General features: G+C 38.4%; 1 protein-coding gene across 3 annotated transcripts in view; it reads left to right on the forward strand.

Annotated features, from left to right (window-relative positions):
- Positions 1 to 3,122: 3,122 nt before the first annotated feature.
- The window catches only part of ralbp1 (ralA binding protein 1), a 13,701-nt gene continuing 5,621 nt past the window's right edge, over positions 3,123 to 11,202 (forward strand). Inside the window, exons 1-4 of one of the 3 annotated variants that reach the window (XM_007564190.2) lie at positions 3,123 to 3,209; positions 5,126 to 5,428; positions 7,700 to 8,137; positions 9,338 to 9,687. In XM_007564190.2, the coding sequence (XP_007564252.1) occupies positions 5,179 to 5,428; positions 7,700 to 8,137; positions 9,338 to 9,687 (1,038 nt within the window). In that variant the 5' untranslated portion in view covers positions 3,123 to 3,209; positions 5,126 to 5,178. Of the gene's footprint in view, positions 3,210 to 5,110; positions 5,429 to 7,699; positions 8,138 to 9,337; positions 9,688 to 11,202 lie in introns of those variants that run through there. The other 2 variants (XM_016677479.1, XM_016677478.1) reach the window with 2 other exon arrangements.

Genomic DNA, 11,202 nt, shown 5'->3' on the forward strand with positions numbered 1-11,202 from the left:
TGATGCCAATCTCTCGCCACCGCACACAAATGCTCTTTGTTGTGCCAGTGCACTTTGAAAAAGCAGCGGGACGCCCTATCACTGATTATGTTCCCAATTGGCATGCCACAGCAACGTGCACAGACTCATCTTGCAGGCGTACAAAGGAACCTTGTCTGTCCCTTTCTTTTTAATTATTATATCGAGCCCTGACCTCGTTTCGCCACTGCAGCTGTGGTTTGGGGTGCAGACGGAGCCAACAAAAGATCATCAGAGGACTAATTTGTTTCATATGTCCCGATGACCACCAGCTCTAAATCCCAACCACAGAGCCTTGGGAAAATACGCGTGACTCAGAATAGCAAATGGTTTCCCCAAATTTAGTTTGCACCGCTGCTCAGAGCTCTGTTTGACAGTTCCACCACCTGAAAGAAATCAGAAGTGAAGCCGAGATCAAAATGATACCACAGTCTAAACATTCTCCAAACCTAATTTGGCCGAAACACAGAGGATATTTATCTCTGCACTGCTCAGACCTGGCAGTAAAACCTGAAGGAGTCCAAACACCACGCCTGTAATGTTTGTTGTTTGGGTGTCCTGGTATGGGATGACGCTGCATTATTGGGTTAAATAATCACAGGGGATAAATATAAAGGTGGATTTAAAAATAACCACAATTAATGTTAGAATAAAAATTCAATAAAGAGCAACTTTGAGCTACAAAAACACAAAATCTTACCAACTATTCTTGATCCTGTCAACTATTTTACAGGACTTCAGTAAGATATAGGAGCTTGTTTTAAGTCAATATAAGTTTCACTGCAAAACATGAGAAAGCTAACTTGCTGTAAGTGAACTAATCTGCTAGTGAAAGTTATTAATTTAAAACAAACTCCTCTAAGATATTTGCACTAAAAACTAGATCAAAAATACTTTATAAGATTTGGAAAATGGTCTGAAAACAAGAACATTATTATTGTTTAATGCAGTAACTACTGAGACAACACTTCAAAAACACAAAATCAAAGTATTTTGTCTAGTTTCTAGTGCAAATATCTTAGTGCACTTGAAATAAGACAAAAATTATTCAAAAGTAACTTCACAAAATATAGGAGCTTGTTTTTAGTCAACAATTTCTTAATATTGAATAAAAAAGTATTAGTTTCTCTGGTAGATTATTTTACTTTTAACGTGGAGAGAATATGTTGTTATAAGTTATATAATCTTCCAGTAGAACTAGAACTTTTAAAAATATAAATATTAATATTAAGTATAAATTTATTTACACGGTATCAGACAAAAAAAATACCGATTTTGTATCTCAGCATTGTGACACTTTTGGATCATGGACATGAAGAACAATATCTTTTTCATTTAATTTGTGGATAAATTTACTGAAGCACCAAGCTGAGCATTGATCCAATTCAACAGAAGAACAGACTCATAAGAGGAAAATTAAAGTTTCTAAATGGTGAAACCTCAGTCTAGAAATATATCCAGCAGGAAGGAAATGCTGGAACTGAATCGAATCGGTTTTACTAACAGTCTGCACACTGCAACAAAGTAATGACACCCTTTTAAACTTTACATTTGTCTTCTGAGCAGATTTGGTTGTTTCTGTTTTATTTAGATGGAAAAAGTTTAAGTTTTATGGTGTAATTTTGTTAACCTCACAAAAACCTGACAAATTTAAGACTTGCTGTAGATCTTAAACTTAAGCTCAGCCATTCCAAGGCCAAACGATCGTAATGTTGCTTCCTCCTCTGGATCTGCAGCTCATTAAACGTGGACTGAGAGAACGGAGGGGACAAACATCCTGCGGTTTGATGAATCAGCACTGAGAGATAAAAAGGAGAGGAGCCATCTGACTTATCCATCACACAGTTTAAGAACCAGCATCTGACATGAACAGATGATGCTTAGCATAAACTTCCCTGACCCAACTCCTTATTAATTTAAAAATATGGAAACGTGCCTCTAAACGCAACAGGAATAACAAATGTACAAGAATGTTTTGACTGTGTTGCAAAAATATTTAGTTAGAATCAGGCATTTAATTTATAACACTGTGTATCTTTGTATGGACCCTTTGCAACTAAGTCACTTAATTATTAGGCGCCATGATGGACGTCAGGAACGGGAGTGTTGAACAGAGATTAAAATTGTTTTCCCAAATTGTTTTTTTTTTCAGTTTATTTATGGTTTCTACTTGTTCGAGTCAAACTAATTTGTCTGTGAACATAACACACCTGTTCGGGCTCATAGACGGCGGTATTTACAAAAATTGGATGTAGCTAGCTTAGAAACCGACCCATACCTTCTCCCTCTTGATATGTAGATCAAATTACCGACCTGAATTCACACCGCATGATTTATATCACCATGTCGTAAACAACATTTCTCCTGACACCGGAGAAGCATTAAAAACCTACAAAAGACTAAATGCTAACTAGTTTTTTTCTCATACATGCTAGGCTACATGACGGAGCGGCACTGTCTCCATGGTTACCAATTACTAGACGTAGCTTCTCCATAATGCAATATTTAAGGTTTTTCTAATCACACTTACTTATTAAGTATGAACGCTAATCTTCTTACCTTGTAAAAAGTGTTCGCTACAAATCCACGATTTCACAGTCATTACTGACTGTCCATCGCCGCTGTCTTTCCTCATTAAAACTAATTAATTAACAGTTCAGCAGGTTATATACCGTATCTATGAAGAACACGGAGAAGTGCTAATGTCGAAATATTTAACTTATTGTATTTTCTTGACCTCAAAATGACGCAAAAGTCTCAGCAGACAGAAAACAAAATAACAACAAAGCTTGTGTTCAAATAAGAAGTCTCATTTTAATTTTTGTTTAAAACATGTTTATTTTTCATTCAGTAAAGTAACTCACGGTGGGTGGAGAAGTGAGATATTTTCTATTGAAAGTACACTTCACTATAATAAAAAGTATGGTGTAATATAACTACTCCTAATCCCCCCCCTCCCCCCAAAAAAAGGTTACTTAAATAAATGCAACTGAGTAAACTGAGTAGTTACTACTTACCTCAGGATATTAGATATTTACTTTTTTTGTACTTGTCTGGTCTGCTTTACCTAAATATCCATTTTAACTTCATTTCCCATGACGCACTTGTGCATTCACGCATGCGCTGTAGAGTTTATTTGGTATACACACACAACCGGAAGCTCCACTGTGGGATTGCCCGACCAAGACTTGGTAAAGTTTATATTCTTTTAAATCTTACCCTCTAAAAATTAGAGAACGACTGTCTGAAAATAAGTTTTTGCATCTGCCTGTGAATTAATGAGGGTAATCAGTAAGTATTTATGAATATATCAGCGGGTTTTGTCGTAACCGACATGTTTCCAGCTAGCTGAAGTAACGTTAGCAGATGGGCCCCTTCTCCATTCAGACCAGAGCTTCACTTTATGGCTGTTTGAAGTAAAATATGCTTCAAAATACGCATTGACAACAAATTGTGGTATTATAACAGGAGTATAATTAAACAGGACTGGCTGTGTGGAGTTAGTCTGTTCAAATAGGGCAGAAATTAATTGTAAATTGTGATGTCGATCTACCAAAGCAAACAAGGGGGAGATTAAAGTTGACGCTGCTGATGCTGATTAGTCGTTTTCTACAGTTTAAGCCAGTGTTATATTTACACAGTGGTTTGTATAACTGGTCATTTCTGTATTGTTGTACTGCGCCATGTTTTTACTTTACAGATAACAGCTGCGTTCGTCCTTGAAGCCACATCTCCTTTTAGGGTCATTTCATCTGCTTCCTAATACACTTTACAGCATCTCAGGTTCCTTTCTGTTTTCGTTTCTGCAGTAATAAATCAAGTTACTACCCTGCTTTTCAAGCTGCCTGCAGGCATCAGATACATGAATGGTGGGGTCACATGAATAAATGACTGTATGTTGTTGTTTTTGAATGGCAGAAGCCCCATCTGCTGGGTGGAGACCACAGCTGCAATCAAGAGGTTGTTGTTTATTTGGGCTGACTTTGCTTTAAGTTTGGAGTTTGCAAATCACTTGCGTAATATTTCTGTTTCCTCAGGCTGAGGTTAGTCGGTTCTGCTTTTGTTTCCACACCTGAGATTAAGAGACGTGTTAGAAAATGTGTGTCAATCATGTTTTGTTTTAAAATATCTAAGCTGATATGAGATTGAATATTTTACTACTTTTATCCTTATCACAAGAAACTGAGTAAAATTAAGTTGCTATTTAGATTTTTACTTAATAGGTGGCATATTTCTAAATCGTATTTCTCTATTTAGACCGATTAGGTAAGTTAGAATATTATTACAAAGTCATATAGATTAATTGTATCTTTGATTGTTTGTCACACACAGACACAGTTTCTTTCTTTGTCAAATACATATAAAAGATAACCATAAAATATCTGTTTGAGCTGTATTTTATTCTAATTCAGCAATAATTTGTATCATATCGAGTCCTGCAGCTGTTGCTTGATTTAAAAGGTTAGTTAAAGATTAAAAATTAATACAATTTATACTCCTGCCAGTAACAATTATTGAAGTAATTGATTATTCTTACAATTAATCGGATAAAAAATTGGCCCAATCTGCAGCTTTTTCATTTAACAACTCAAGCTTTTTAAATGGAATATTATAAATACATTGAAACACACAAATAAACAAAGAATACATTTTTTAAATAAAAAAAGTGCTACAGCTAACATTTATTTAATTAATTTAAAAATCTATTAATTATTGTGACAATTGACTAATTTGATAAAAATGGGCAAATTCTGCAGATTTTTCATTTAACTACTTTAACATTAGAAGAACATTACATAAAATATATTTTATTTTGAATTAAAAATGTGTATATATCTGAAACAGGTTTGACTTAATTACTGCTCTGAATATGTTCTTTCAGTAATTGATCTTCAGTTAATGATTACTCGATTACTAAATTAATGAACGATTATTTTGATAATAGATTAATAACTACTAATTGGACTAAAAGCCCTAATAATTTGCTTCTGTATTACACTGATCACTTTAGAGTTACTTCTTGTCAATCAGGTCACATTAAAATCTACTGTAGGAAAAGTGTCGACTCCTCTTGTTCCTATTTCCACCCATGTCTCCACCTGTGCAGGTGCGATGGAGGCGTGACGTGTCAGTCAGTGGAGCGATACGACCAGACCAGACATGACCGAGTGCTTCCTGCCGCCCAGCAGCAGCCCTGCTGAGCAGCGCCGGGCCGATCACCCAGGAGGCGTGGCCCGCACCCCGAGCTCTGAGGAGATCAGCCCCACCAAGTTCCCCGGCCTGTACCGCACCGGCGAGCCGTCGCCGCCCCACGATGGACATCACCACGAGCCGCCGGACCCGTATGTCTCAGACGACGACAAGGAACACAGCAAGAAGAAGAACAAGTTCAAGAAGAAGGAGAAAAGGAGTAAGATGTGGCTTCACTTTCTGAAAGTGTTGATTTTATTTGTATAGCACATCTCAGGAACAATCATAAAAATGTCATAAAACACTGAGTTCCTGTAAATCTAGACTAAAAACCCACCTGTTCAGAGTCGCTTTGAATGATGATAAATGAAACACTGACCAACATTTTGATGTGTAACAACAAAATGTAATGTTGACTAGTTTACTCTGTAGAGGAGCGATGTTGTGATGACTTCCTGAAGGAAGGAAGTTTCAGAAAAAGAAGAAGCTTTTAAGAAGACAAAGGTCCAGTTTTAAGGTGTTAAATTATGAATATAGAACTTTTAAATCCAATGAAGGTAACATAGTTACTTGATTATGCTATTAAATAGCACTATATGCCTGGAAAACACATATTTGCACCTTTAAAGTAAAATTCACAGCTGAGCACAGCAGCCTAACTCTCCTCACTCATCTTTTTACTCATATTTGCGACTCTGCGTCGCTGACCACAGTATAAGGCCGCACTACTGTGAACTCGGTAACCCTACACAGGAAAGACTCTTTTAGGTCAAAATGGGTAAAGCGATTAATCTGCATTATGTAGCATTAATGTGTTAAATGTTTTAGATTAAATGCATAATAAATGTGCGTCTGTTTGCAGCCATATTCATGTCTGAATAACAGTGCAACAGTCTGAGTGCAAACATTGAGTTGGTTTCATGGCCAGCAGCAACTTATTTTGATTTAAAGTGACAGGAGGACCTTGGAGAGCTAATAGGAAGAACTGATCAGAATAAAGTATTATTATTTTATTTGTGCAAAATATGTAACAAACATGTTTTATGTGGCCAGAAGACCCTTTCTTAACGTGTTCACGGAGATATAATAGGTAATCTCTAAAGTAATTAGAGCTGGTTAAAGACTTTTGCACAGAACTGAACATTGCTGATACGGCAGGACAGTGCATTTATGGAAACAGATAAGAGATGTTTCCACTTTCCCATCCTGTTCTCGCCCATAGTGTGGGCTGTTTGTCCACTTTGTGTCATCATTTTTCCACATCTGGAAGCAGCTCCAACCACACACTGCAAAAACACAACATTTAAATACCAAAAGTATTTTTGGTCTAGTTTCTACTGCAAACATCTCAGCACACTTGAAATAAGACAAAACTAACTTACAAGTAGCTTTTCAGTAAGACATAGGAGCTTGTTTTAAGCTAATAGTTCCATAATATAGATTTAAAAAATACTTATTTCTCTAAAAACAAGACATTTTTCCTATAAGTGAAGTAATCTGCCAGTACAACTAGTAGTAGTATCAATATCAGAGGAGTAGAGAACCCAAAAGTTGTACTCAAGTTGGAGTACAACTTGGACGACTACTTGTTGTCCAAGACGAGTAGTCTTGGACAACAAGACTACTTGTAAAAAAGTATTTTGTAAAAAGTCTACTCAAGTACTGAGTAACTGATCAAATTATCAATCATATAATAATTAAATGTTACATAATCAGATGAACCAAAAAGTAAAGTTAAATGGAAATTCTGGTATTTTAAGGATGAAAATGACTATTATTCATATAAATAACAAAATAAAAAATTTTCCAAATCAGTTTCTTCCAATAAAAAACTTGTGAAACTTTAACAAAAACTGCAGGTCTGTGTCTGAGTCTGGTGGATTTTTGGTTAAAACGTGTTTGTTTTTCACTCAATATGTAGAGAATCCAGAAATTTTACTCAGGCAAAAGAAGAGATGCTTTATAATAAAATTACTCAAGTAGAAGTAAAAAGTATGGTGCAGTAAAAATACTCCTAAAAGTACATTTTTCCCAATTAAGTCTAATTGAGTAAATGTAACTAGTTACTAGCTAACTATGATCAATGTTAAGTAATTATTTATCTAAAACAAACTCTCACATCTTGCTGAAAATATATTTCTAAGTTAGTTTTGTCTTATTTCAAGTGTAATAAGATATTTGTAGTAGAAACTAGAGTTGGTGAGATTTTGTGTTTTTGCAGTGCAGTGACCCAGTGAGAGAAAAGAGGGAGTGGATGATTCCCAGTGAAGGTGTGGAAGAGTCGACTGGCTGGAAATCTACCTAAACGACGTGTTTGTAGAGAGGAGAGGTGCTGAGGGAGCTGAGCTAAATCAGCGGCTGACCTCTTTTCCCCGTTCTCTCTCTTCACCCTCTTCCTGTTTCTGTTTCGTGCCGTCGTCGATCTGCTGTAGGAACGTTTGATTTTTTTTCCTCCTCTCAGATTTAACCCCGTTTCTTCCTCGTGTTGCAGCTGAGGGATACGCCGCCTTCCAGGAGGACAGCTCGGCGGACGAAGCCGAGAGCCCGTCCAAGATGAAGCGCTCCAAGGGAATCCACGTGTTCAAGAAGCCCAGCTTCTCCAAGAAGAAGGAGAAGGACTTCAAGGTGAAGGAGAAGGAGAAGGGCCCCAAGGAGGACAAGGCCAAGGAGAAGAAGTCCAAGGACCTGACGGCCGCCGACGTGGTCAAACAGTGGAAGGAGAAGAAGAAGAAGAAGAAGCCAGCTTCCGAGGCTGAGCCGGTCCCGGTGGAGACCCCCACCGTCAGACCCATCTTTGGAGCGCCGCTGGCCGAGGCTGTGAAGAGGACGGCTCTGTACGACGGCATCCAGCTGCCGGCCGTCTTCAGGGAATGCGTGGACTACATCGAGAACTACGGCATGAAGTGTGAGGGCATCTACAGGGTCTCAGGTATCCAGTTTAATCTGTTTATCATGCAGCACCAGTTCACAGTCTATCTAAAAAACACAATTTCATTCAATTATGTTGACCAAAGGTGTTCAAAGTAGGGTCCAGGGGCCATTTCTGGGCCCTGGAATCTTGACTTGACTACAATTTAAGAATAAATGAGGGTAAAACTCAGATTTTTTTTTTTTTTTAGATGTGGTTGATATGGACTTAAAGTTTAGTTACAATAACAGCAGAGCTGATTAGTAACTATTTACATTTACTCACATTTATTTGAGTAATTTTTGGGAATAATTTGCTTTTAGGAGTATTTTTATTACACCGTACTTTATTTTTATCATGAAGTATCACTATTCTTCCTTGAGTAAAATTTCTGGATTCTTTACCCACTGAATGAAGAACAAACAAAAAAAAAGTTTTATATTGAAGTAAACTGATTTGGAAAAATGTTTCTTTCTAATTTTGTTATTTTCTGTTATTTTGTTATTATCTTTAAAATACCAAAATTGCCGCATAACTTTATGTTTTGCTCAGTTTGATGACGTAATTTGTTTGATCCATTTCTCAGTACTTGAGTGACCTTTTTCCAAATACTCATTTACTCTTACTTGAGTAATTACCGCTAATTTTTACTTTTACTACAGTTAAAAATATACAAAAGTAGTGCTGCTTTTACTTGAGTACTTATTTGGGTACTCTACACACCTCTGAGGGTAACTAGCCAGCAAAAAGCTAGCTAGCTAGATATATTCTTGCTAGTTAGCTAGCTTCCTTGCTAGCTAGTTAGCTTCCCTAGTTAGTAAACCTTGCTAGCTAAATAGAGTAGCTAACAGCAGATAGTTTGCTAACTACCCTGATAGCTATCCTTGCTAACTAGCTTCACCCTTGCTAGCCAACTCGCCAGCTTGCTATATTCAAGTAAGAGTAGCACTACTTCAACATATTTTTAGTGTAGTAAAAGTAAAAATTTGCCCTCCAAGAAATTATTCACGTAAGAGTAAAGTTAGCTAGCTTTCCTTATATCCATCATGGTTAAATGTAGATTATTTTTCTTAAGCATTGGCTCATTTCTCTTTCCAATCCATATGAGTCTTAAGTCTTAAAATCCTTTCAGAACGGTCTTAAGAAGTCTTACATTTGAGTTGTTGAAACCTCAAGAACCCTGGTTGTCAGACAAAGCCTTTCTTCATCTCTTCCTGGCAGGTATGAAGTCCAAAGTGGATGAGCTGAAAGCGGCCTATGACCGGGAGGAGTGTCCCTGCCTGGAGGAGTACGACCCGCACACGGTGGCCAGCCTGCTGAAGCAGTACCTCCGGGAGCTGCCGGAGAACCTGCTGGTCCGGGACCTGACCCAGCGCTTTGAGGACGCCTGCGGCCGTCCAGCGGAGGCCGACAAACTGGCGGAGTTCCACAAGCTGCTGGCCGAGGTGCCGGCAGAGAGCCGCCTACTGCTCTCCTGGCTCGTCACGCACATGGACCACGTCATCGCCAGGGAAACGGACACCAAGATGAACATCCAGAACATCTCCATCGTCCTCAACCCGACCATTCAGGTCAGCAGGCAGACCGGACCGCAGGAGGCAAAATATCTGGGTCTAGATTTATCTGCTGTTAGTCTAAAACATCTGTCCGTCCATCCATTCATTAGTTCATCCATCCATCCTTTGGTTCATCCATCTATCTATTAGTTCATCCATCCATCCATTAGTTCATCCATCCATCCATTAGTTCATCCATCCATCCTTTGGTTCATCCATCCATCCATTAGTTCATCCATCNCATCCATCCATTAGTTCATCCATCCATCCATTAGTTCATCCATCCCTCCATTGGGTCATCCATCCATTAGTTCATCCATCTGTCCATTGCTTCATCCATCCATTGGGTCATCCATCCATTGGATCATCCATCTGTCTAGTGGTTGATCCATCCTTTGGTTTACCCATCCACTGGTTGGAACATCCATCCATCCATCCATCCATCCATCCAACCAACCAACCAACCATCCAACCATCCAACCAACCAACCAACCAACCAAATAAATTCTTTTCATCAATCTATTGTTTCTTTATCATCTATCAGTTCGTTCATCTATCCATCCTGTGCTTGTTGTGGTTTCCATATTTAAAGTATGTCCATCATATAAATGTAGTTAATTATTTTAAATCTGGGCGTTGTGTCATGTAGCGGTAGAGCGGTCACCCTGTTTCCTGAAGCTTCAGTCCTCCACTCAGCCGTCCTGGTTTGATTTCTGACTTTGCTTTGTGTCCCTCCCATCATCCCCTTTGACTCTCTGCCCACTTCCTGTCTGGTAACTCTCAATGGAGACAACTAATGCCAAAACATCTTCAAAGTTAGAGTCATAAAATACCTTAAAAGTCTCTGATTTTGAATCTGTAAAATGTGAAATTATGGCGTAAAAAGTTAGAAGTAACCCTCAACGTTCCCCTAGCAACAAGGTTAGTGAGTTTTTATTGGTTCTTTCATGAGTTCATGTCTGACCCGCTGGCCCAGTTCAGTGCAGCTAATTTATCCCCACTGGAGCTGTCTCTACGGCTGTTCCACTTATTCTGAGCCAGAAACATGTCTGTTTAAATAAACATGCAGGAATCCAGGATCAGTGTAATGAGGACAAATAAATATTCAGGAATTTATAGAGAAGCTGCTCCAGAAACCTTTCAGCTGGCAGGTGGAAACATTTCACTCTGCAACTGGCACCAAGATGAGCATCCAGAACATCAACCCGCCCATTCAGGTCAGCAGGCAGACCGGACCGCAGGACGGGAATATCTGGGTCTAGATTTATCTTCAGTTAGTCTAAAACATCTGTCCATCCATCCATTGGTTCATCCATCCATTGGTTCATCCATCCATTGGTTCATCCATCCATTAGTTCATCCATCCATCCATCCATTGGTTCATCCATCCATTGGTTCATCCATCCATTAGTTCATCCATCCATCCATCCATTGGTTCATCCATCCATTGGTTCATCCATCCATTAGTTCATCCATCCATCCATCCATTGGTTCATCCATCCATTGGTTCATCCATCCATTAGTTCATCC

The sequence above is a fragment of the Poecilia formosa genome, unplaced genomic scaffold (genome assembly GCF_000485575.1).
Source record: "Poecilia formosa unplaced genomic scaffold, Poecilia_formosa-5.1.2 Scaffold156, whole genome shotgun sequence".
Classification (NCBI taxonomy): Eukaryota; Metazoa; Chordata; class Actinopteri; order Cyprinodontiformes; family Poeciliidae; genus Poecilia; species Poecilia formosa.